Source organism: Penaeus monodon, chromosome 12 (assembly GCF_015228065.2).
Source record: "Penaeus monodon isolate SGIC_2016 chromosome 12, NSTDA_Pmon_1, whole genome shotgun sequence".
In the NCBI taxonomy this organism is placed as follows: Eukaryota; Metazoa; Arthropoda; class Malacostraca; order Decapoda; family Penaeidae; genus Penaeus; species Penaeus monodon.
This window is the reverse complement of record NC_051397.1, coordinates 48,761,165-48,788,636: the sequence shown is the minus strand read 5'-3', so window position 1 is coordinate 48,788,636 and position 27,472 is coordinate 48,761,165. Positions and strand designations below refer to the sequence as shown.

The 27,472-nt window shown below is 45.8% G+C and overlaps 1 protein-coding gene across 31 annotated transcripts in view; it reads right to left on the bottom strand.

Moving 5' to 3' along the window:
* The window catches only part of LOC119579530 (microtubule-actin cross-linking factor 1-like), a 208,320-nt gene that overhangs the window by 17,282 nt on the left and 163,566 nt on the right, over positions 1–27,472 (bottom strand). For 27 of the 31 annotated variants that reach the window (XM_037927427.1, XM_037927436.1, XM_037927433.1 and 24 more), the window contains 14 exons: positions 26,639–26,745; positions 13,018–13,182; positions 12,731–12,869; positions 12,298–12,504; positions 11,964–12,135; positions 10,987–11,124; positions 5,373–10,732; positions 5,101–5,255; positions 4,801–4,812; positions 2,344–4,147; positions 1,882–2,241; positions 1,568–1,767; positions 763–828; positions 407–460 (listed from right to left, as the gene is read on the bottom strand). In XM_037927427.1, the coding sequence (XP_037783355.1) occupies positions 407–460; positions 763–828; positions 1,568–1,767; positions 1,882–2,241; positions 2,344–4,147; positions 4,801–4,812; positions 5,101–5,255; positions 5,373–10,732; positions 10,987–11,124; positions 11,964–12,135; positions 12,298–12,504; positions 12,731–12,869; positions 13,018–13,182; positions 26,639–26,745 (8,939 nt within the window). The remainder of the gene's footprint in view (positions 1–406; positions 461–762; positions 829–1,567; positions 1,768–1,881; positions 2,242–2,343; positions 4,148–4,800; positions 4,813–5,100; positions 5,256–5,372; positions 10,733–10,986; positions 11,125–11,963; positions 12,136–12,297; positions 12,505–12,730; positions 12,870–13,017; positions 13,183–26,638; positions 26,746–27,472) is intronic. The other 4 variants (XM_037927428.1, XM_037927426.1, XM_037927435.1 and 1 more) reach the window with 2 other exon arrangements.

The following is a 27,472-nucleotide window of genomic DNA, read 5'->3' as shown; positions in this document are numbered from 1 at the left end:
TTTTACAACGGTTCAAGCAAAGGTTTAGCAAAGTTGGCTTCTGCAAATTACTATTTCTATTTACAATTAATGTTAGTGTAAGTGTAAAAATCGTTTGTCTTTTCCAATATGACCCTTCATTAATAACCACAAGAACTGTAAGTGTCAGAGTTTTTCTTTTTACTAATAAGATAGCCATAGTATGGAGAAAAAGACAAACAATATGCCTGATAGACAATGACAACAACAACAACAACAAAAGGTTATATAAAAAGAACTATCGGTTTACAATCTGCAAGAAACATAACAAATCGTTTGGTTATTAAGCTTTGGACTTCTGTTATAAGGATGTCGATTATCTGTGTTAATTGGGAGATACTGCTCAAATTCATTAAGCATTAGCGCAGCAGTGGAATGTCATTTTTACCTGGACTTTCGCGATTTGGGTCCTGGTGAAGATTCGCGATCGGGGCTGATACGGCTACAAAATAAAGATGAAAACAAAAAAATCGTAAAAATTACTGGGGCCGAACACTACTGCAGATAAATCCTTATAGCAGCATACTAATAAACGCCACGCTAACCAAATTATGTAACATGCAAATGTTCCATTACAACTATACTCTTCCACATTCGTTATCGAAAGGCCAAGGGTAATTCATTTCATTAATATTTAAAATATACAAATATATCTGAAACATTGTGCAAATTAATGCTTTGCCATAAAATGAATTACACTTGTTCTCATAACACAAAAGCCTTTTCATTCTTTAAAAAACTCACCTAGAACGTCGGGATGGATAATCATATTCTGGCGAGGATTCCCTTCCTGGGCTCACACTCTCACGACTGCAATACAAGTCATGTCAACACATGCACAGTGCACTTTGAAGCAATACTGACAAGAACTCTCTTTGTGAACTAAGACATCTACACTGTGTTAACCTTTTAAATGAAATTAGAAATTCAATACAATTTGATCTGACTTTTTTTTTTTTTTATGGTGATGGGGTGGAGTGGGGTGGGGTGGCATGGGGTAGGGTGGAGTGGGGTGGGGTGGCATGGGGTAGGGTGTAGTAGGAAGTAGGATATGGCCTGCTGGAAGATAAATCGTTCCTGCAGAATCCACATCCACTCTTTTCTTACTTGTTTTGATAATCAAAGTCATTCAATTTGTATTAAAAATCTATCCTCATATAAAAACTTAACAAACATGCAAGAAGCATAAAAAAGGAGAATCATGAGACATTCATAAGCTACAAGGTAAGACTAAAAACCAGAGAAAGTGCAAGAATGTAACTGGACACTGTAACAAGTACAACCACTAATCTATGAAAAACTAGATTTGACAATGACAAACATTCACATGCATGAACAGTGTTCATTTTCAAACATTTATGTTCCAAATTTCTAGAAAAAGGACACCCACATAAAATCTGTTGGTGCTAGCAGAAAGATTTGCAAATTACCTATGGTAACATTCACAAAGAACTCTAAGGTTGAAAAAAAAGTGAAGAAACACCCACAAAAGATAAGCTTCATTCCTCCTCAAGAGAAACACTTCTAATGATCTGTAAAGACACCTTACCCAAGGGATGCTCTAGAGCGCTTCTTGCCCTGGTTGGAGAGTGAAGGTCTTGGTTTGGTTGGTTTGCAGATACTTAGAACATCAGGTTCCTTCTTCTGCATCTCATCCATGAACTCCTTGTGGTCAGTGATCAGGCCTTCAATGGCTGGGATGTCATCTGGCAGTGGTTCAGCTTCCAAGGTTGTCAGGTTGTTCTCAGCCTAAAGAAATAATGGAGAATTTGAATCTCATAATCATAATATGAACTGATTTAGAAAAATTGCAAACTTTACAGGAACAGCTTTAGATCTGTAATAACCAAAACCTTTCCTCACCTGGATCAACCATCGCATCAATTCATCAAGAAGTCCAGCAAGATCACTAAGGCTTCGGAGATGATCAGACAATCTGGTTTCCCTCTGCCTAGCCCAGGCCATGACTTCTTCCCATCTTGACTGAATAATTGTAATCCAGTGCTTGATTGTAGCTACACCATCAGGATGGGCCTTGGCAAGGATATCTTCTGCCAGTGCAATGGTGTCATCTTTTTCCTTCTCCTTTTGTGCCAGTTCTGTCATGAAGGATTCATGTTCAGCAATCTGTCGTCTTGTTTCTTCTTCATCATCTGGCAAGGGGCCTGCATACCGAAGTTTCATTTCGGCATCAGACAGCCAATCAAGGAGCATGTGCACAACCTGAAACAATTGAATAAACTCATATTACATAAGCCAAGGACACATTAAGAGTACTCACAGACAAATTTTGTTCAACTTTCTAAAAAACTCGCAAAAACTAACCTTGTGTAATCTTTCTGCAGCCTGTAAAGCCTCTTCTAAACGCAGTGTGCGAACTTCAGTGGCTTTCTCAACCTTCTCCCATGAGCTTACTAACTCAATGATCTGTGTTTTGATGGTGGCAGCATCTTCAGCACTAGCCTTGACAAGGAGATCATCAGCAGTGCGACGTACACTTTCAACCTGAGCTGACCTGTTCTTCATTTCAGCACAGAAAGCTTTGTGTTGTTCCACAAGAGCCATAACAGTGTCCAGATCTCCATGAACTGGTCCATCCTCCACAAGCCCAACTTCCACCTTCTTGAGCCAGTCCAGCAAAGCTTGGATGGCATCCTTGAACTGGCCAGTAAACAAGAGAGCTTCCTCAAGCTTCCTCTGCCGATCTACACTCTTCTGGCACACACTATTCCATTTGTTCTTCAAATCTGCCATCATCTGTTTCAGTGTCTCTTCATCAGTCTTTGGTGCCTTGTTCTGCAGACTTCGACCCTGCTTCATTGTACCATCATAAGATGGCTGCTTAGCACCAAGGGCCTTCTGGAACTCCTTATGCTTAGCAATTTGAGCCTTGATCTTCTCTGGGTCATTGCCCACATTGGATGCAAGCTCATCCAAAGTGTTCTCAGCATCAGTGAGCCAGGAAATGAGTTCATTCCAATTATCATGGAAGTCCTTGGCTTCCTTGAATCCAAGGTCAAGTGAACGAGTTCTTTCAGCTGCCTTTGACACTACTTTTTCCCAGCGGTGCTGAACTGACACAAGCAAGTTCTTGATCAAAATAACATCCTGCTTTTGGCTGAAGTACTTAAGATGAGTTCCCTTCTTATCCAGATTGAGCATTACCTCACGATGAGCAGTAACATCCTTCTTGAAACTATTGTGTTCTTCAATCTGTTGGAGGATAATATCCAGAACACGAGAAACTGGCTGTTGCCCATTCAAGAAGTTCTCAGCCTCCGTTAGCCAGTCAACAAACTGTTGCAAGGCATCATGGAATTCAGTGGCCTCCTTAAGAGCAATTTCTAATTTGATCTTTTTGTCATTAGCACGGTTCATGACACTTTCCCAACGTTGCTTGAGAGTTCTTAAACTATGGTTCAGATTGGATGCAGATCCTTCACGAGAACGTTTCAAGTACTCCTGGCCTTGCTGAAGCGTACCCTCAACCTTGGAACGGTTCTCTTCTAGGTCATCGTAAATCTCCATGAACCGAAGCAATTGCTCCTTTGCAGTTTCTGGCAAACCACCAACAGGTTTAGAGGTTGACAATGCAGCATCAATGTCTCCAAGCCAGAGCAAGAGATCCTGGATTTCTGCACTGAAGATCTGAGCTTCCCTCAGTGCATTTTCCAAGTCATTCTGCTTGTTGCTAGCCTTGTCCTGCAGTTCACTCCATTTCTTGTTTAGTTCAGACAATTTCTTCTGGGTGTTGGAAGCATCTTCAGAGCCCTTATCAGCTTCAATCAGCTGCCGTCCTGCATCATTAAGTGTGTCTACACTTGATTGATGAGCTTGGATGTCATTAATGGTCACCTTCAACTTGGCAAGCTCTACTTCAATGACCTGTGGATCTCCAAACACAGGTTTCAAGTCATCCAGGTTCTTGGTTGTTCTCTCTATCCAAACAAGCAGTTCCTTGAGGGCATGCTGGAATTGACCAAGTTTGAGCAAGGCATATTCCAAGTCACGCTGTCGCTCTACAATGCCCTTGAGGAGTTCATCCCATCGACGGTTGACTTCTCCCAAAGGCTCCATAATGGCAGCAGCTTGGTCAGGAGTGGTGCGTTCCTTGAGTTCTTGAGCTTGTCTGTTAAATAGTGAATAGGATTAATATACATATAAAACTACTTGACACTCAATGTACTTCAAATATACAAAGGGAATGTACTGTCAACCTCAATTACCGATTTAGCCATCTTAATTCTAATCTTTAACAAAAATTTATATTGGTTTTGTTCATTCACACATCATTTTCTATTTGTAACTTGCACTTTGATGTATCTGTTCTAAAATGCATCACACAACATAATACTATTATTTATCTAGATATATTTATCATTAATGGTAATAAACTCCTCCATGCAACATATACTAGCATAAAATAGTAAATCTATTGGTCTCAACTTTTTTTTATTGGATATTACATGCATAAAACATATAAACAATAAATTAAATGAAAGCTGTGAGCATTTAACATTAATTTGGTCCATGTAGCTACAACTATACTAAAGTCAGACCAAAAACTCATGTGCTAGACGTCAGTGCATTTCTTCGTGGTTAACACAATCATGTGGAAGAAGTATGGTGTAAAAAAAAAAAAATTAAATAACAATAACATATCAGGCATAAGCAAATCAGCAAATGTGATTTTATCAAACCAAGGATGTAACAATCACTTGCTCTACTAAGCTTCATATGCCTGCTAGTTGAAAGCAACACATCAAAATAACCCTAACTTGCCTTCTTAGACTCCTGGTGATAGTTAAACCATGAATGGATGTGAAAGAGACAAATGGCTCAGTAAGGATAATTGTACAGAAATACTGGGCTGCAAATATTCTTTCATAAGTATATCAGTGTATCGTTTAAAATTATGTAGCAAAGTCTGCTAATGCATAACAGGACAAAATAGGTTATCCTATCAAATAGCATATCTACAATAGACTAAAATTCATTTCTTAAAATTATTGGTTATGGATTGTAAAATTCAGCCTTATTCACAGAGGCAATATTTCTTACACAGTTTGCTTTATGTCATACCTGTTCAGGGCCTCAACCTTGACCATGTGTGGATCAACCTCATCCTTGAACTTCTGCAGCTGGTTAATCTGGCCCTTGATAGCTTCAATGTCTCCAGCAATAGCACCCATTCCTGAGAATTTGTCTTCTGCCTTCTCCAAGAACTCAAGCATGTTCTGGAATTGCAGTTTAAGAATATCAGTACAAAGATACTTAAGCAACATATATGAAAAGCAAATATATTCAATTTAATTTTTTTTTTTTTACAAATGATAACCTGCATTCAGACTTACCCTCAGAGTGTCATGGAATTCCATAGCCTTCTCCATGGCATCAATCAAGTTCTCCTCTCGCCTGGCATACAAGGCTGTGACATTATCCCAAGCATAATCCAGATCTTCAATGTTCTTCTTAACTTCAGGCTTGTCTGCCTCTCCACAGAGGTTCATCAAATCTCGTCCAGTCTGGCGAACTTGTTCCACCTCTGGCTTTGTTTGGTCTATCTTGTTCTTGATCTGTGAGAGTTCATCTCTTTGTTGTTTGATTGCCTGAGGCTCTACAGCAACTGGTTCTTGGGCCTTCAGTGTCTCTTGCAGGTCCTTAAGAGCAGCCATGACACCTTGTAGTTCTTCCCAGAATTTCTCAGCCATTGCAAGTGCATCTTCCAGAGACTGGCCTCGCTGGGTAGTTGCCATTTGCACATGGTCCCACAACTTGTTCAGACGATCCAACTTGTTCTTAATATCCTTGACAGCTGGGTCATTACGTGAAGCCTTGTTGATGACATCTTCTGCAGCTGCTTTAACAGCAGTAAATGCTGTCTCCTTCCTGTCAAGGTCATCAATGATACTGTTGTTCTCCTGCACTTGTTCATGGATCTTCTCAGGATGAGCAGAGATGGGCTCAGCATTCTTCACCTGATCTGCAGTTTCAGCCAAAGCAGACAACATGCCATCCAACTTGTCTGAGAACTGGCTAGTTTCTTGAAGAGCATCCTCAAGAGCTTGTCCACGTTCACGAAGTGCATTCTTCAGAGCATTGTAACGGTCATTATCACTTTCGAGGAGATCTTGAATCTTGTTGCCATCTTCTTCATTGACAAGTTTAAGAAGGGCACCACCAGTCTTGTTCAGTTTGTCAAGCAGTGGCTTGTGGTCAGCAATGGACTGCAAGAAATTCTTGTTTCTCTCCATTTGACGGATAATCTGTTCAGCACGCAATGCTGGGGTGTCCATCACCATAGCTTCATTCTCCATGCCTGACAGCCAGTCATCCAACTCATGATGTGTCTCAAAGAAGTGCTCTGCCAGAGGTAGAGCTTGTTCCAAGGTTGAAAGCCTATCTGATGAAAGCTTAGAGACAGATTCCATGGTCTCCTTGAGGTCATCCATCTTTTCTCTCAGTTCACTTGTGTCTTCATGTTGTGGTGCTTCCCTCAAGACCTTCTTAGCATTGGACAGGACGTCACGCACTCTGCCCTTCTGACTGGCAACATCATCATTCAAAGCCTTGTGCTCCTTCAGTTGGATGCGAATCTCATCAGGATCCACACTTGGAGGTTCTGCTTCCCTGACCTGACCTTCCACCTCACGGAACCAATCAAGCAACTCATCAATGTCATGTGTGACCTCCTGTGATCTCTGCTTGGACATATGAATTCTCTCCATCCTTCTCTGAATCTGTTCACAGATCTGTTCAAACCTCCTGTTATCTCTTGTGACAAGAGTTTCAATGTTTGAGGCACCCTCACCTGGAGAGATCTGACACAGTTGAGGTCCAACCAAGTTGACAGCTTCTACCAATGGGCGATGTTCCTGGATCTCTTGAGCCAACCTCTCAATCTCTTCTTCCAACAGTCCTTGGCCTGAGGAATCCATGCTCTGGAGCTGTCCCTCAACAGACAGCATCCATGAGCCTAGACGATCATGAGCACTATGGAACTGTTGAACCAAAGGCAAGGCTTCATTGGCAGACTTGTGAAGGTCAGTTGCCTTGGCACTAAGATCATTGTAGCGTCTTTGGATAGAGTCTAATTTATCCTTCAGCTGAAGAGCTTCATCACTGGAAATGTGCTTCATGAGCTGAGAACCAGCTTCCATTACCTCTGAAACCTGTTTTTCGTGAGATACAACTTCTTCTCCCAGATCTGTAAGTTCATCCATCTGCTCCAAGAGCTTCTCAACAAACACAGAAAGGATGCGATACTTGGAGAGCCTTGCTTCCATCTCATCCATCCATGAGAGTAAGTCCTCATAAGTCAGAACAAGATGGCGCAGACCCACCTTTGATTCTTGCAGAAGACGGCCAAGTGCTTCTGAGTCTTCTACAAGCTGGCCATAGCGATCTGTGGTCGACTGCAATCTGTCAGCCAATGCATTGGCTTCATCATCTCCAATAAGGTTCATGAGGGCTGTAGCTACATCAGTAAGATCATCAAATGCAGGCTTCTGGCCAAGGATTTCATCATGAAGGTTGTCATGCTCATCGAGAAGTTTCTGGATTTTTTCTTCATCTGATGGTACTGTGCTCATTTCCTTGAGTTTCTTTTCAGTGCGGTCAAGCCATTCTGTGATGGGGTTCAGTTTGTTCTGGAACTCCTTGGCAACCTTCAGTGTTTCTTCGAGAGCCTCCATGCGCTCCTGTGATCGGGCATTGGCATCATCAAACCTGTTGAGCAAATCATCCAACTGTCCTTCTACATTAGCCTTCTCTGAAGGTTCTAGATCTGCAGCCAAGCTACGTCCCATGGACAAGAGTGCCTGCATCTCATTCTGTCTATCAAGAAGCATCTTTCTCAAGAACTTTTGCTCCTGAGCTTGAGCCTTCACCACAGAGTATTCACCCGAGATCGGTGCTTGATTCTCCATCATCTCTTCAAAGTTGCCAAGCCACTGCAACATACTGTCCAATGCATCCTGGAACTTGCCAGATTGCATCAAGCCCTTATCCAGAGCTTTCTCTCGGTTGCCAATCATCTCCTTCAGTTTATTCCAGAGATCGTTCATGGCATCAATATCATCCTCAAGATCGTGGGTATTAACACCTGATGCAGCACTCTGAATGAGCCCCTGACCAAGCTTATTGCATTCAGTTACTTGTTTTCCTAATGCTTCAATGCGTTTGCCCTTAAATCTCTTGAATTCCTCCTGTTGCGCAATAATTGTGTCAACATCTGCACCAACTGGTTTAAATGCTTCACCTTCTTTGTCCGTTTCATTGATTTCCTCCATTACCACATTGTATTTCTGGTAGAAGTTTTCTAACTTGTTCAAAACAGTGTCAAGGTCCTTGCCACGGACATCACAGCGATCTTGGATTTTCTTCAACTGGCGACCAAGCTGCTTAATCTGATCTTCAGCAGTGCGGTTATTACTACCAGTGAACCCTTGAGCAACAAGATCCTCCAAGGCTGCCTTTGCATCTTCAATTTCATCTGCCTTCTGGTCAACCTTAGTCAAGAAGCTCTGTAGCTGATCAATCTGCCCTGTAACAGTCTTGATGTCTCTACCAACAGGGGCCATACGGTCAATTTCATCATCTAATCCTGTAAGTTCTTGACCAACATTCTTCACAAGAGCTCCAAACTGGTTGACAGCCTGGGAAGCTTCTTCCAAATCATGACAGCGATCCTCAAGTTTACCCTTTAGATCTCCATAACGGTCTGACAGTCTTTCAACTTCATCCTGAATATGGGTAGCATCTGATCCTGCAGAATCAGCAGCAGCACATAGATCTTCACCCTTCTGTCTTACCTGGTCAACCTGCTTGCCAAGAGCATTGGTTTCATCAAGCAAGGCCTTCATTCTCTCCAGTGATTTGGCATCTTTGCCACCTCCACCTAAAGTATCAAGGGAGGCAAGTTTGTCCCCACAGCGTTGGAGTGTGTGGTCCAGGTCTCTTGCCTTTTCATTGAAGTCTGCCAATGTTGCTGAAACATCATCAAGGTCTTGTGCTCTTGCCATGACAATGGCATTGAGGTTGTCCCAGCGCTCCTTCATAATGCCAAGAGCATCATGAACTCCATCATGATCAGTGTCAGTGCACCCAACAAGCTTATCTCCTGCTGTTTTGTTGTTCTCAAATTCTCCACTGTGACGGGAAACATCATTCTTGAAAGCTTGGATCTCCTTGATCTGCTTATCAATGGCCTTCTTTGTGAATGCAATTGGATCCAAGTTTCTTGCCTTATCTTCAGCCTTGTCTAGCCATGGGTTGAATTTCTCCTGCATGTTATGGAACTTATTGCAAGTATCCATACACTTTTGAAGTCTGGATCGACGTTCTACAGCAGTTTTGCGTACATTGTCCCACTCATTTTTGATTGCATCAAGAGTTGATGACAACTGTCTGTTCAGATCCTTTCTTGATGACTTGGCAACAATTTCCTTGCCCTTATTAATCATCATAATGACTTCATGCTCCTTAGCCATTAGATCCTTGTAGACTGGCTCGAAGTCACTCACCTGGTGAGAGAGGATATCTCGGTCTGCAGAAACCAGAAGTTTGTCCTTGAGATGAGCCACTTGGTCAGCTAACCATTCTTGGATGTCCTGGCATGACTGGCCAAACATTTCTTCATCTCTGAGGGAGGCTTCCAATTCTGACTTTCTGTTACCAAGTTTCTTCTCCAGGTTATTGAACATTTTGTTGAGCTGGGTGACCTTAGACTTGATATCGGACTTGGATGATGGGTCAGAGAGAATAGAGACCAGGTGTTCACCCAATCCCTCCAGATCAATAAGAGGAGCACGTACTCTCTCCAAACCTTTCTCAAGCTCTTGCACAGCCTGAATTTGCTGAGCTGAATCAGCTCCACTGGCTGAAACTTCATCAAAGTCTTCACCCAACTTGAGCAAGGTATCATGCAGCTTGTTGTAATTATTGTAGAAATCTGTGCTAGCATCAGATGCAGCATTAAGAGCAGAATCTCGAGCATCCAGCTGGCCAATAAGCTCAGTCCACTTGTTGTTGATGGCATCCAATTTGTCATTGATCTTCTTTCCAGCCAGTGAGTTGGGCTCACAGACACTGATGATCTTGTCTCCAGCATCATTCAGATCATTAAGCTTGGGCTCCTGTGCCTGGAATTCATCCCTGAGCACCTGCACCTGCTGAGCCTGCATCTGGACCATGCGAGGATCAGAAGCAATGGGGCCCAAGACAGTCATCATCTTGTCCTTTGAATTAAGCCAGTTGTTGAGAGCATCATGGCTATCGAGAAAATCTTTGGTATGTTCTAGGAAGCTGAGACGATCCTTGAGGCGACCCTGGAGCTCCTTGTAACGATCATTTACTAAGTCAAACTGATCTTGCAAAATGTCAGCACCAGGAGCAGTAGGCCTCTTCTTGATCAACTCAATGACCTGGCTCTTCAGTGAATCAAGGGCAGGCTGCTTCTCCAGCAGATCATCTTGGATGTTCTTGCACTGCCTATTATGCTTATCTGCTTCCTCTTTTGTAGTGGGCACAGCATCTCTTGGCATGCTGCGCTCTGCCTTATCCAAGACAGTATTGAGGGAGCGAATGCTGTCACTCAATTTTTTCAGCTCTTCCTTCATTACATCAAGGTCATTCTGACGGTCACTTAATCTCATTCCAATCATTTCATAACGGTTGTTCACTTGCATCAACTCCTTCTGGATAGGACTCATATCTGCAAAAGTACCAAGAAAAAAGGCATTACTCCTATTATATATACAAAACTTTAAACCATAACCAGATTTCCATCCTCTTCTCTCCATGCACTGAATAATTATCTTCATCTTGGACTTCTAGTCTACAAACCATTCCACCAACATCTTCAACAAAAAGGCAAATCTCCTCCTGCCAAGCATTTCTCCCAAAAACAAACCTTGTAGATTTTCCCCAGTACAATACATGCAATAACCACAGGCACTTCTGACTAACCATCGAGGTGGAATCCTTCCTGTGATGTGCGCCTGCTAGCATAACCACCAGGGATGGGTGACATGGGGCCAGACCCGTTGAAGCCCATGAACTTCTGCGTGGGTGAGGGACTACGTGCGTCCTGTGACACTCGCCTCACTACAAACACACACAAACCCCAACAAAATGCAGCATTCATACAAGCCAAATAAAATGCTCAGAAAAAAAGTAAAGTAGATTTTGAAATATGAGAGACACCCCAAGGATTATTTCTGTTTATTTTTAGTATTCCACAAGATAGCTGTAAAATTGTAATCATGATTTTTTATAAAAAAAATCTATATAGGACTCAATCATTGGGCTGTCTCAAGCAGTCAACTTCAAGACTGATTTTTTAAAGCTGTAAGCTTGAAATACAATGAAAAAGCAACAACGAATGAAAACAGTACTTGTTTTTTTTTTAAACAATAGCTGTGCAAAAATAATCAAGGTTAAAAAATAGGTCTAAATATAAATCAACTGCAGGTACAATTATTGAACAAAATAAATAAAAACAGCAAATTCCTAGAAAAAGCAAATATGTGCAAGCATCATTCATAAATGCAGAATGTGCTACAATCAACTGCTTTTACTCAGCACAACATATAAAAAACATGCATTCATTTAGTACCAAAAATTAAAATATTAATGTAAGTAGTCTTTCTTTTTTTCTTTAATATTCTTTTACTGCCAATTAAAAAAAAAATTAAACATTGGTACCTTTAAACGAATGCTTCACACAGAAACCTAACACAAACATGCACAGCGATATTAAAGCTAAATTCACAGCATCAGAAAAAAGCCTATGAACATGACTTTACACTTATCCCCCCATCCCATAAAAAGAAAAAGAAAACAATTGTCTATCCCTCTCTAAAACACACACGAAACTTGCCTTCTCTTCTCAACACTCCAGTTACAGACAGAAGAACACGGTCTCGAGTTACGCCAATGCCTACCTGGGGATTTCAGAGGCGACGTGATAGAGGGACGCTTGGCCGGCGTGACAGATGATCGACGTCTTGTCGGGCTCTCGGGCCTCTCGCCTCGCAGCAAGGCATCGTATGCATTGCCAAGTTCATTGAGTTTGTCAATGGTGTTGGCATATTCACGGAATTCCTTGTGAAGTGGCTGGGCATTGAGGAGAAGATAGCATTATGTTCCTAGAAATTTAATTATTTAAAAGGGATATCATTCAACTCCACATACGCAGAACTTTGTGAATGTGGGTGTATACGGTGGCTAAGATTCAGAAAAGTAAGAGAATGCTTTCTTTAAATTATGATATCTTACCTTGAGTTCTTCGTTTTGCCTCTTAACAATCTCAGTCTCAAGGCCAACAGCCTGGGCATTATCAAGGATGTTCTCTGTGGTGGTCAGCCACTGAGTGCAACGGTCTCGCAACTGTTCGTATGCGAGGAGCTGCTCTGACCTCTCTTTGCCATTGCGAGCTCTCTCGTCCAAAGTGTCATTAAGCTCCTTCCACTGACCCTCTAGGTTCTGTTGATTAAAGGTTCAATACACTTGTCAAATATATAAACTATTACCTTGATATTAGCAAAATACAGTATTTATACTTCACTAACGTTATTCTAATATAAAAAATCTAAAGATAAGCTAATAACATTAGCATATATCACAAAGTAAACAAACATTAATTTGATAAAAATAAAAATAACTTTCTGATATCATTAAATTGAAAAAGACTAATTTCTGCACGACTAACCTTGATCTTGTCCTTTACAGGCGCTGTGTCTGTGACATCCTTCTTCGACACAAGGTCCTTTCCTGTCTTGATCATGCCATCAAAGTCGCCAGTTCTTGCATCACGCTGGCGTGCAATCTCATCAATCTTGCGAGCATAGCTAGAAATAGCGAACAAAATAAACATTAGTAAAAATCTATCCGTTTAGTAAAAATGCCATATATGTTTTCTTGTGCATCTCCCAAAAGGCCTTTATAAAGAGAAAATGTAGGAGTGAAAGCCCATCACGAGCAAGCGTTTTTCTTTACCTTTCGACATCGAGAGAAAGCACCTCCCTCGACTCCACGACCTCCACGATCTCGATGTACCATTCCTCGAAGTGCTCCACAGACACCGTAAAGGCTTCGAGCTGTGTGGACACGATTTCCAAGTGGTGGCCTCGAGTCTCGGACCGCTCAACCACCTTCTCGAATCTGAAGTGAAAAAAATTTCATTAACAATTACTCGATGCAGACAATTGGTCTAAATCTGATTTATGTTACGATGTAAAATTCATCGAACCTCAAAAACCTATGTATATATGAGAAAAAAAAGGCAACAATAGTAGTAGCAGCTGTGGTTGTGTAGTAGATACAGTAGTAGTTGCAGTTGTGGGAGTAATGTAATTGTAAATGTGTTAGTGGTTTCAGTTGGTGTAGTAGAAATGTGTTGTTGCTGTTGCAGTTGGTGCAGTAGTAATGTGTTGTTGCTGTTGTTGCAGTTGGTGCAGTAGTAATGTGTTGTTGTTGCTGTTGCAGTTGGTGCAGTAGTAATGTGTTGTTGCTGTTGTTGCAGTTGGTGTAGTAGAAATGTGGTGGTTGTGGTTGTGGAGGTTGTTGTTGTTGTTGTTGTGGTTGTGGTTGTTGTTGTGGTTGTTGTTGTTACTGCTGCAGCAGTAGTGCAGCAGCACCAATAGCAGTAGTAATTATGGCAATGACATAATAATGAGAATAATAACAAATAAATGAAATAAAGAATAGAAATAACAACAATGATGAGTAAATAGACAACAATGAGCATATAATCTAATAGAGAGAGCGAAGCGAGTCATCACTGCAAGCGTCCGTCCGCGCAGCCCTTGCATCTTCGTGCGGTTCGCGAGCCCAGGTGCGGTGTGGGCGTTGAACCACCGTCCGCGAGTGGGTGGGATGGGTGGATATCCCGAGCCCTCTCAAGAACACCACCCACGCCCGCCCTCCCCCACCCCCTAACGCCACCTACGCGCCCACGCCCGCCTCCCGCCCCTTGCGCCACCCACGCGCCAGGTAAGGAATACCGCCTCTTGCTCTTGCTCGGACAATGGCTATGTTGGGCACGGAGTCAGAACAAAAAATCGATAATACCAATTATTTTCTACCCTCATTCTGACACGGATATCTATGCCTATAAGTGATAATTCTGTATAAACTAATTCGGTAAATGGTGTATGGCCTCGCGCACTGTGTACATCGGCATGTGCTTATATTCGCCGGACATGCATACTTTCACACACAAATGCATTCAATACATATTCAAAAGCATATACATCCGTGTGCGTGGGCGCATAAACTCCTTACTGCTGGCACTTCAATAACGTAAACAAACTGAAAAGGAAGCAAATGGGACAGCGCTGACGTGAGGGGCCCAAACGCCTCGCGACTCCTGGGGCTTCAGGCAAAGCGTGGACCCGCCTTGGACCCCTAAGGCGAGCGTGCGCCCCTCCTCCCACCCGCGCCCACGCGCCCTCGCCCAAGTGAACGACAACCGGTTATTTCCCGCGCAAAGCACACAGCGGGAGGGAAAATGCACAAGCCAGCAGGCACAGGTAACCTTACTAAAGGAACGCCCTCAGAGAATCAAGTTCGCGGTCATTAACTAATTCATTTAATCAGTTCTACAGTAGTAAATATAAACACGATATACACATGTGTGTGAGTGTGTGTGTGTGTGTGTGTGTGTGTGTGTGTGTGTGTGTGTGTGTGTGTGTGTGTGTGTGTGTGTGCGTGCGTGCGTGCGTGCGTGCGTGTGAGTGAGTGAGTGAGTGAGTGAGTGAGTGAGTGAGTGAGTGAGTGAGTGAGTGAGAGAGAGAGAGAGAGAGAGAGAGAGAGTGGGTGGGTTGTGAGTGAGAGTGAGTAAGTGGGTTTTGAGTGAGTGAATGAGTGGGTGGGTTTTGAGTGAGTGAGTGAGTGAATGAGTGGGTGGGTTTTGAGTGAGTGAGTGAGTGGGTTTTGAGTAAGTGAGTGAGTGGGTGGGTGGGTTTTGAGTGAGTGAGTGAGTGAGTGGGTTTTGAGTGAGTGAGTGAGTGAGTGAGTGAGTGAGTGAGTGAGTGAGTGAGTGAGTGAGTGAGTGAGTGAGTGAGAGTGAGTGGGTGGGTTTTGAGTGAGTGAGTGAGTGAGTGGTTGAGTGATTGAGTTTTACACGCAACTGTAACATTTGCAATTCAAGTGTTTTCAAGACAAGTGCAACTGTGACGTGTTGCGTACACGTGTCCCGACACCTGCTAAACTCGCGGCGACAGGCAGGTATGAACACGTCTTACCCCCTTCTATAAATAGTGGTGACGTTTCCTTGCGCCTGGGAGCACCTGCCACACAATTACAAAACTTTTCTCGTCCACTTCCATCACGGGGCAGCCGTAACTCTCCTGGCTTCCGAGAGAAATGTGGATCAGGAACAGAAACCCTGACCATCTCCAAAAAGGAATCTAACCGCCGTTTCATAATTAAGCAGCCTCCATAAGCGACTATACATGCTACGCATCAGTGGACATTAGTTAGGCAGGAAGGCCACCCCAACCCCACCGTCTTCTGCGAGCCATCCTTGCATAGTAAACACGCTCGCAACAAGCGGGGGCGTGAATGTCAGAGGTTCAAGCCACAGTACACAGGGGAAGGCAGAGATACCTGGAGTCCTTCCCGCGTCTCTCGTGTCGCATTCCTGCCACGCAAGTCCACAGTGCCCAGCAAGATGCCATTCGGCCTGCTTGATTGTTCGATGCCCAGCCGCACGTTAACGAAAGTCAGGCTATAAAACGTATCGATACGTCGCATTCTTGACGTCGTAAATAATTTTATCACATAAAATACACATTAATAACGACGGCTAATGTCCAAAGAAAATTGTGAGTAAACTATATTCGGCATTCAAAGCAAGCATCAACCCACATCCCATCTCACGGTGGGACAAATTATAATATCGTAATCCTCACTATTCAAGCAGAAATGACAGGATTCGACTCCCTAAAACTAGTTCCGCTCTTTTATCTGTGTTTCTTTAAACAGTAGCGCAATACGAAATGCCTATCGAGCCAAGAGACGCTTCATTATCTATAATCGCTGCCATAAAAATTCCGAAGAGACCGAAAAGAAGCTGATGCATCCATGGTACACAAAAATGCGGGAACAGCCGTGCTACCTCGCCCTGTTGCCGGGAGCGTCACGTGTCTTGATAAACAAGCTAATATGTTCCAGATGCCCTTCCCCTCCTATCCCATTCCTGTGTTCCACCATCCCTGCTTATCCCTCCGAGACTGGCATATCCTATCATACTAATCTCTCGGGGTCACCGAGCTCCTCTCCCTCGGGATTATCAATCTCACTCGCTCCTTTTTTCCTCTTCCACTTCTGTGTGACCTCCCAGAATGTTTTACGACCCCGCAAAACCGTAAAGTGTCAGTACCACGTAGCAAAGCGAACAAGGGCGTCCGGTAGCAAACAAACAAGGCTGAGCAAGTGCCAAAAAACCTGACCCAAGGAATGATCGTCCTGACACTTTACTGCTGGCACGGTTGGCATGTTTATTTCAATGTTTAGTCAACATCAAACCGAAATGAACGCTTTAGTGAGATTTGTTTTACATGTTGCTTCATTCATATCAGATAACAAAATATTTTTTCAGGAGCCTTGCCGTGCGAGTGATTTACATGGTATCAAGTTTCGACGAGTAACTTCTATTACCAGTTAAATGGCAGGTAAGAGTTACTAAGTATCACAGAGATAAAGCTCCGGGCAATGTGAACTGATGTGAAGGCGTGAGAAGGCCGTGTGGGCGCAGTGAGGGCGTCATGTGGGCGGGACTGGCCACGTCCCACGGGTGTAGCATCCTCAACTTCACAATTACCCTCCTGTGCAGCTATAGACACGGTGTGAGCCTCCGAGACGCCCAAAAACCCCGCTATTACAAGCCCACAATAGCAGACGGTGACATGAAGGTCAAGGAGGCTAAAAGCGCCACCCACTTGGAGAGCGTCCACCTCAATCACGTGATGAAGAGGATGATGCTGAGAGTGATGATGACACGTCAACCGCAAGTTTAACGCCACAGTCATACATCCATCAGCACAACGCCCACGACCCACTGACCTGCCGACCCCCACGAAAGTTCACGCGTATGAATCACGCCGCTGATTGGCTTGCGGGTAGCCTCCCACAACCGACGGCGACCTTGGAGGAAATCGCACCGGACAGGTTTTGCTTACCTCGGCTAATAGATGCTTCCGCAGCTATAAACACCGACCTCAAATGACGTGCTTGTAGGCACTCTTTTTCATATACCTTACTGACAAAGCGGCGCTTTCTCTGCAATAATACTAACGTATCAATTCATATGCCCGCAGATATGTGTACATCCGTGTACACGTGTGTACATATGCCTGCACAAGTGACTTTAAAGTAACCCACCAAATACTACCAAGTAACGCAGCTGATTACAAGCTCACAGCCTTCCACTGTCACCGAAAGTTACCATTTCGCGCCACTCATTCATGGCCGGATATGTGAGCTCATGGCAGCCGCAGACTCGTTGCAACACTTCTCTATTCATCACCGTCCTAACGTTAAAGGCGTGGGAGCCGTAGCATGGGCGCCATTTCGAAAACGAGCCGCAAGTTTAAACATGGCCGTCGCCTCATCCGCGCCAAACCTGTAGAGATTGTGATCAACCTCTACGGCTACTAGCGAGACGTGTGCTGCATGCTGAACAGGCGGGAGAGACGGAGGTGCATTCTGCTGGCTGGCGGCGGGCGGGCGGGCGAGGGCACACAAGTAAGTCACCTCCCACGCGGGCGGGCACTGACGGCGGCCGGACCTCACGCCCACCCGAACATAAAAGGTTACCTTACTCATCACTGCCTCGAGGTCGTACGCTCAACGCCCGCAAATGCCAGCCTCATCTCGGGCATGATAATCGCGGCAATCATCGTGTGGATCGGGTAACAATGATTGGCATTACCTATAATGATCGGCGGGTACCTGGTAACAGTGGAGGCATTCAAGGGAAGGGAAGTGAAGTTGAAAAAATGCAGGGACACGGGGAGGGGAAGGGAAATGGGAAGGGGGAGGATAAGAGGAAAGGGGAAAGAGGAAAGGGGGAGGGGGAGAGAGAAGGAGGAAGGGGGAAGAGGGAAGGGGAAGAGAGGGTGCATCTTTCTGTAGCAGGGCGGTGGTGACGAGCCAACTTGTTCACATGCGTGTGCTTGGCTGCTCCACCCAACTCCATAAAGTACGGCCTACTAAACAACCCATGCCAACCTATGTCACTTCCAAAAGCATCACCCACGTCACTAACCTCGATCCTTTTTTATATAATCTTAGCAGGTAAGTATCAACCCAGCCTTTATTTCTACTCTATCCTATTCATCGCTTTGCACGTTCTTCAGTCATCGCAAAAGTGGCTCTCCTGCCGCATCCTCTTTGCATTTCGAACTGCTCAATGCCTCAGCACAGCTCTGCCTGCTCTTTCATTTCCTCCGCCATGGAGCCTGCCCGGTCACACATATCTCCAGCATCCCTCTCCTCATTCTCCACACTCCATATTCCACTTGACTCTCCACTTACGCACACCAATTGAACACCGACGATTCCTCTTCCTCCCTTTCCAAATCCACCTCTTTCTTCTTATAATCTATTCGAGAAAGAGGCGTTTAGGGGTAAAACTTCCGTCCAAAAGAAAAGGGCGACGTGATGAGGAATAATGAGCGGTAATGCGCGTGGCGGATGACGTGTTTTGGCAAAATGATTCCACATTTTTTTCTGCGGCCCCTTAGGCCTCTCCTTTTCGCCTTTGCGTGACTCTTACGTCTCAAGGAGATGCCTCGCCGCGAGAGCGACGCCGGGCTTATTGATTTCCCTTCCGCATACATCAACCTCGCATCTCGGTTCCGAAATCCCCCGAGGACAATTTGGCGCACGAATCCTAATTCCTTCGGACGATACATCAACTCCCCGGCAATGGAGAAAAATACTGTCAGCTGATGAATGTCGATGCACGAATACATAATGCATGGTATGAAGTTATACAATAATGAAAAAACGAAATTTGCGCACGATCACGAGAATAGATTTATCGTTCCAGAATCACCCTCAATATCCCCTTGCATGCACGCTGTGGCTCCAAGATCCTTCCACTACAGTACGCTCGTCCTTTCATATTTCCTGCTCTGTACTATCATTCCCCAGTCTATACTTTTCTATTGAAACTAGGATAAAAAATCATCCCGAACGCACTACTCTAAAACACGCGAACAATCCCCATTCGAAAATGAAATCTCCTTGGAAAAAAAATCTTCAAACAATTACCTCTGCAAAGCAGCGATAGCGAGCAGTTCATTTCGTTAATTATCCATTCCGTCCGTAACAATCCCGTCAAGGTAGCAGCTCGTCTAAACCGTTAAAATAAAACGACTCGCGCTGGGCAGGTAAACGGCGGCCGACCGGCATATTTGAGCATCCGCGCTAATGAGGTGACAGAAGGTCGCCGCGGCCTTTGTGCCTGGCTTTTTCTACGGCGTTTCACTTCCACTTTCATGGCGCTGCTTCCAGTCTCCCGGCTTCTCCCCTTTTACCTCTCTCCCTGCTGCATGAATGCATGCGTGCGTGCGTGCGTGCGTGTCTGCTTGCATCTCACTCGGGTTTCTCAGGCCTGGGTTAAAACAAGCAATAATGATAGCAAGAAGAATTATAATAATAAGTCATGTGATTCGAGAGCGCCCCTGCCCCAGATGATAGCGATCGCGCGCTCGTCCAATTGAGGTCCGCAACCTCTCCTCTCGCCGCCCCTCCTCGCCTTTCCCCGAGAAGCTCCCCGCTCACCCCGCGCCCTTCTCTCTTTCTCCCCGTTTGCCATTTAAGGACTCTCCTCCTTATGCCATTTGCCTACTCCCTCTCTCTCTCCTTCCTCCCCATCTCTCCTACTTCCCATCCCTCCTCTCCGCAGTCCTCGCCTCCTCTCTCGCTCCTCCGTCCCGCTTGCCTCATCGCCGCCATTGCCCAAGTGCCTGCCGCGGCTCGTAGCAGCGAGCAGGAACAAGCCGTGTCCCCCGGAACATGTCGGTCAAGGTGATCTTGCTTCGCCCCGGGTACTTCACAGCGTCACCGACAATCTCGGCTTCAAATGCCTACTTGGGGTTTCACTCGCCTTACACGGGGTTTCACTCGTGTTGCACGCGCGAGCTCGATGAAAGGGACCGAACACTCTTCTCCTTTCCCATAAAGGGCTTTCGGTGACCTCGTGAACACTTGGATGCATTATGAACCACCCGCCCGACATCTCAGGGGAACACTTCACACTAGCCATTGGACGAGTAGTGGGGGAGGGAAAGAGAGAGAGGGAAAGAGAGAAAGAGAGAGAGAGAGAGAGAGAGAGAGAGAGAAAGAGAGAGAGAGAGAGAGTGAGAGAGAGAGAGAGAGAGAGAAGAGAGAGAGAGAGAGAGAGAGAGAGAGAGAGAGAGAGAGAGAGAGAGAGAGAGAGAGAGAGAGAGAGAGAGAGAGAGAGAGAGAGAGAGAGAGAGAGAGAGAGAGAGAGAGAGAAAGGGGCGGAAGCCACAGAAATAGCCTTCAACACCTTCCTTCAATCACCACTTAAGAGCGCAACTCAGGCAGTCGAGATATGCAACGTGCAATATAAGCAGACACACACCGAGTTTTAGCTTTCTTCTCCAAATATTACATGCCATATTTCCAAATGATCTCTAGTCATTTCACGAACTTGGGACAGAACTAAAATCGCCAAGGTTCGCTACGTTCGAATATCAAAAACGAAGAAAATCTCCATCGCATCCCAAATTCTATCTCAAGCAACAGCCTACAACTAATAGCAACGTCTAGTTACCAGGAAATAGTCAAGGAGACGCTCATTTTTCAGCCCGCCCACCCCCTCCCTACCGTGCCCCTCCTCAGGCGCGACTGGAGGGCTCTCCGGGCACGCACGGTGTAATTAAGGTTTCGCTCGCGGACCACCGTCATCGTCACGCCATTAAGAAAAATAATTAACACAAGGAACAAGGCACAGGACCTTCTTTCCCCCCTCCCCTTCTTACAGCCATCCCTAATAACAACAATAACCCCAACCTTTATAATGAACGGGGAGGAAAAAATAAATACGGGACCCAACAATGGCGCGCAGACAACACCGCCGCCTCAAAAAGCCGCTGAGGAGCTGTGAGCATTACAAGGCCAGTTCGTCTGTACCCGCACCCAAGGTTACCATGCCAGGGTGGGAGTGGGGGAAGGGGGACTTCAACATCCCCCCCCCTCCTCCCTCCCGTTTGCGTGGCTGTAACCTCGTAACAATAACAAACTTGCCCTCTGCCAGAAGAATGAATAACCTTAATCATACAAGGACGAAGAAACCCCAGTCTCGATTTGTTCCTTCCCGCGGCTGGGTTTGATAGGCCTATACAAGAACCCGTCTATACAACGGCTCCGGTCAGGTAGCAGCATTCGGCAATAGAGAGTGGAGACACCTCAAGACCAGTCCATTACGAGAGTCAGGGTTTCCTCTCCTTGCTGTGTCTTCATTACCTTGCCAGCTTCCCGTGTTTGGCTTTTGCGCACATCAAGACTCTGCCGACGGGACGCAAAAAAGGCAGCTTTTCTTACTGTCGGCGGATGTGACTGCTGTACATATATGACGAGGTTGTGGGCTGTTCGACAGAAAACGCGCAGGAAATAACCGACTTCAAATACTCCACGCCAAGTTACATTATCTTAAAATTAAAAAACTCGATAACCTGGACGCAAACGTGAGTTCCACACCTGCGGCGTCAGCACCAACAGGACCGAGATAAGCCCTTACCTTAGATAGTGTAATCGCTTCCTCGTTAGGTAACACGAAATTAAGAACTATCTCAAAAATGGAAGTTGTATCAACACAATCTCAAGAGTGAAAGAAAGAAAAAAAAAAAAAAAATTCCCCGAACCGAAAAAAACGAGAAACCTTGCCGCACTGGATTATGCATTCCGCTTACCATCCGCGCCAGAGATGCTAGCAACATCCTGAATATCAATCGCTCGCCCTAATTAACACGCTCATTTTCGCTCAACCAAACCAAAAGGGCATTCGAGCAAGCTGAGAGGTATTTCGCGACGGCATTTGTCAAGTCCCCACGTGGCACGCCCGAGCGTGAGGAATAGCACGGACGCCTGGCATAGCTCGCCAGAATCCCCCGCACGCCATAACACCTAAATTCTTGCGCCAGCCTCTCGAGAAGCCCCGGCGCCGTCACAGCTGTCTTGGGGATCGTCGCGTTGTTCGGGGGAATTACAGGAACACAAATATGTTTTGAGTTCTCCGCCAGGTCGTGCGAGCCGATTTTACGGCCCCATATTTTCCCCACATTTCGGCCATTTACGGAGGGACTAGGTTTCTGCAATCACCTTCAAAATCGCTGCGAGAGATATCTGTTGTGAGTTTTCGTATATCCACGGAATGCAGCAAAGCAATAAACTCTTGAACAAGTATACCAATCACACTATCATGCATATTAACATTTACCGTAGCCGTGACCTCGTGAGCTAAATTTGCCCAATGATATCACCAACCTGAGGTCAAATTTCACAACTGTCTTTTATGATCGCTCCCGCCTCCTCTCCCTCCCCATTCTACGTTACACTCACCTACATGATTGGCATTCGCTACACAAGTGTTTGTTTCTTTTGTTTACGAGAAGAAAAGAGAAACTTCGTGGTCCCAATTTTTCTTAAAATCCATAAAAAATCGACTGGACAGTTCAGCCGAGACCCCTTTCCCTTATTCGGGTTTTATTGCTCCCTACTTAATGCACACCTCATTCACGCTCGACATGATCAATCATACAACAGAACATGTGCCAGCTCAATGGACCCTCATAACTGGGGTTCTCTCTCTTTTTCTGCCTCCTTCAGACTCTTCCACTCCTCCTTTCGTTTCCTTCCCTTCTCCTCCCCTCTCCTTCCGCCCCCCCCCCCCCTCTCTCTCTCTCCCCCGTGTTCGCTGATTCTGCCTCCCTTTCGTCAAACTCTGCTTCACATTTCGCGACCGCTGCCCACGGCCTTATCTTATCGTATCTCTTACCTCGATAACCCAAACAACCACCTGCAAACGAGGCGGCGGCACGCGTTGACACCCCGACTCGTATCCCTCTGGATGCTTTAATCTTTTTTCTCTCTCTCTCTCACTATCAGACGGCTTTAACTCTCTTCTAGTAACAATTTTAAAGCTTCAATCTGGCGTCATCTCCGCCCACTCGCCCACTGCACCCATCCCCTCGGCCGCCCCCACGCCCACTTCCAGGTCGCGACGAGGCGGGGGCGACCCAACTCAGCAGGATCCAGAATCCTCCTCTCGCCGACCTACGCCATGGCGGAAAATAGCCCAGTCTTCCTCTGCGTGTCGGCTGCACCCACCCGCCATCGACGATATCACCTAGTAACCCTTCCCCTCCTCTCCCCCTTCCCCCTCCTCTCCCCCTTCCCCCTCTGTCCCCCCGCGCCTGTACTCCCGCCCGCCCACACTCACACACCCAAGAGGCACCAACATATCTCTTCCCCGCCTCCCCCACCCCGACTGTCAGCCCCTCCCTCCCCCACCCCCGACGCGTCCTACGCAAAGGGTTTATCAGGTGACCAGGTCCTTCCCAGTTCGTTTCCCGCCCCGCCCTCAAACTCATCCACAACCGTCTTCCTGCCGACCCACCTACCGCCAGCCCGTGACCCCGCCCACACAGAATCAAAAGAGGAATGTGTTTTGTGGTCAGAAAGGATCACGCGGAGATCTCCGGTCCGATTCATTACAACACGTTCCTGCTTTTCCTGATAACAGGAAATACACGTTTTACTTTGCTTTTCTTAAAATCTTCCATAACAGTTCATATCTCGTATATATTTACCATATTGGGGCAAAAAATACATACTACATATATAATTAGAAGCTATCTCTGTCAAAAACCTAACTTCGAATTTGATAAGTAAGAGAGGGTGCCCAAACCTACACCGCAAAGTGGCAGGTGGGTAAGTGGGTGGGAAGGTGGGCGAGAGGAGGCGAGTGGGCCAGGATCCTTCATGTCAACATTCCTGGGGAAACACTCACCAACCTCAGATAAATGTCATCCTAACTACTCACTTCTGTCCTCCACACGACCTCCGCCTGTTGCAAGATACGAAATGCCACCCCGTCTAACCATCTGTCTATATACGCCACCTTGTAGACACCGTACAAGGTCCTGCCACAATTAATTCTTCACCTAAAGAATTTATTATTCAGGCATATTTAAAACTTAAAATGCGGTGTGTCATTCAAACTTTCGTCATCGAACCACCTCGCTAACTGAACCCCGGCACTTGCACAACTTTCCTGCTTGAGGCACATTCACTTTTATTCCCCGCCGCTATTCCTTCCACACCCTTGCCTCTACCTTCAACCCTGCCTGTGCCCCCCTCCTTCCCTCGCCCCTCACCCCCTCTCCCCATTCCTCCTCGACGCCCCCCGGAGACATTACCACGTGAGGCCGCACAGCGCAGCACCTTCCCCGCCCTGCTCACGCTGTCATCTTCCTCCCCATCGTCGCGGCCTTCGTGATGATGCCTCGGCGGCGCTCAGACACTGCATGGGAGAGGCAGATCAAGAGGAAAGAGGGAGAGGCAGATCAAGAGGAAAGAGAAAGAGGCGGAGAATGGGCGAAGGGCGGTGACCGTCCAGGGGGTTTTATGGCTCCGCTACAGAACTGGTTTTTGGGGTATAACGCTCACTCTTGTAAGTTCAGTGGGTTCCTTACGTGCCCCTGGAACCAAGGCATTCCATATGGAGGCGTCTGTGCCACCTGTTGTTCGTCATGCAGGTGCAACGAACAGTGTCGGGTCTCCAAACCTTCCTTCCTTCATGTTAACTACCCAATAACAAGATCTTTACACTCCCATTAAATCTTTCTCGATAAAGAAGTTCCATCCCCATAAAGGACTGGCGATTACAAAAGAAAACGAAAATACTCGCTTCCGAGCATCCTTTGTCTCAAGACCACCTGGACGGCCATCCTCCACCCTCATCCACCTCCCACACTCCTCTCCGCTACGCATGTGGATGCCACCCGCAGCGAGCCTCTCCCGTAAATCAGAAGACGCGGAAATGATACGACAGTGACCTTTCCCTGTGACGAGGCGTATTCACGGGATGGCGGCCACCGTCGAAAAGTCGTCAAAACGGATTTCGCCTTTATCTGGGATTTTAGTATCGAAAATCCTTGTCTGATCTTCACCATAAAACGATTACAATAAATAAAACGGAAGGGGAAAAAGACAAGAACACTTAATCCGGGCTCTCTCTCTCGCAAGGTCTAACCTTATCATCCCCAGAGCCATAAAAAACGATAAAAATAATGTATAAAACGAACGGGAAAACAAGGCGCGGCATTTCCACCTGTGCTGGCGGCGTGGAGGCGGGAGGACGCGAAGACAGATGGAGCGCAGGCAAGACAACAATAAACTAGAGTAAAGTATGAGGGACCTGAAGGTAGCACTTCCATATATGCAGAACCAGTAAAGACAAAGAGAGATGAAAAAAAAACTTGTCCCCTGCTCGAGCCTTAGCCTGTACATACATGCACCGCTACATGCATGCCATCTTCTCACCCACCCAACACTCGCGCCCACGTCCTGTCTCTCTCGACATCAGCGCCCATCGCCGCCCACAACGGAAAAAGAAGCAACACCCAACCCACATCCCTAGTGTGAACGACATCCCGTATTATTTCACAAACTGATGTTCGAGCCAGCTGTTCCGCCCTCTCCCCCCGACCCCCTACCCCCCCCAACCCGGCACCTATCACGCCCTCAACCTGTCAGCCCGAACAGCTCATTCACAAGCCTAGCAAGTTTGAAAGAGCTCTTGTAAAAACAGCTATAACGTGTCTTCCCTCCTCATCAAAGCGCCAATATCATGAGAGAGGCGTTGACAAGGAACAGTTCCACAACATAAGGGAAAAAGAAAAAGTGAAAAAAACATATAATCCCGCTAAGTCAAGCCAGGCTCGCTTACAGGATAATAGCCTTTGGAAAGCCCTACACCGTTTCAGAAGAAAGCGGACACGGCGCCGATAACACTATCTCGGAGGCGAGCGTCGGCCTGCAACTTTACCGCGACCGGCCATCACGTTGCCTCCGCCGCCGCCTCATGAAAATCTAATACATCAATAACATCTCGTATCTAGTCCCCAATCTCGACCCAATTAAAACTGATACACATCCTAATCATTTCCATACTAACGAGCCCGCATTTGATAGACGTCTGACGGCTAGGCCCCTCTCCCCCTCCCCCTTCCCCTCCCCGCAAACCCACCACCTTAACCCCAAGTCCGGGTCTACTGCTGCAACATTTTCTCCGCGTGCAACAGGGGCGGTACTCAATATCCCTCACCCGCGCCCCTGTCACTCTGTCAACAGCAGCGGCTGCGTGAACCTCCGTCAACTGAGGCCGACGTGTCTTCATACGTGTCAGAAAGGGTGTCTAAAAATAACCATGATCACCATACCTTCCACACGCCCAGCTGCTCATGATAGCAAAATAAAAAAAAGAACACCTGTTGCCGAGCACCTGTAAGCTTTCTGGAACCATTTTCCTCTGCTCTCACTTTCATGCAAACAAAAGAGAAAATGTTGTACTCACTTGGTGTTGAGTTCCCTCAGTTTGGTCTCGATCTTTTTGGCCACACGGGCGTTGGAGGCGGAGGAGAGCAGCGCCTCCGCAGAGTCGTTGATCTGCACCACCGACGCCTGCGGGAGGAGGGAGAATCGAGGGTTAACCAAGGCTAGAATGCGTATTCAGAGATTATACGACTTTTCGAAAGTTAAATGTATGATTAAATATATATATATATATATATATATATATATATATATATATATATATATAATATAATATAATATAATATAATATAATATAATATAATATAATATAATATAATATAATATAATATAATATAATATAATATAATATAATATAATATATATATATATTCACAGGTCATATAAATTTATATAAAATAACTATTCAACATGCAATAAACATACTTCCCCCTAATAATAAAATTGTGTGTATGTGTGTACGCTTGTGTGTGTGACGCCAGTGCTTGTCTGCCGCGATTCGAATAGGATTTGAATAAACATGTTCCACAAGTACCTGGAATGCGGCCTCTTTAGTGTTCCTTGGCGCAGGTAAGGTACAATCTTGGGAAGGTGCAGTCTGGGGGAGGTGCAGGGCGGGGCGGGGCGGGGTAAGGAGTGGGAGGGGTCAGCCCGCGCGTGAGGATAAGTTTACATGTGTCGGTGGATGGACTTACAGCCGTGTGCGAGTGCGCATAACCGTGTTCACCGGACAGGTGTTGACCACCACCCTCAGGTGCTATAATACACGCTGACTTATGGCGGCTGCAATTACCGTGATTGGCATCTTCGGGCAGGTGCCATTACCGTGATTGGCACTACCACGAGGCACGCCCTT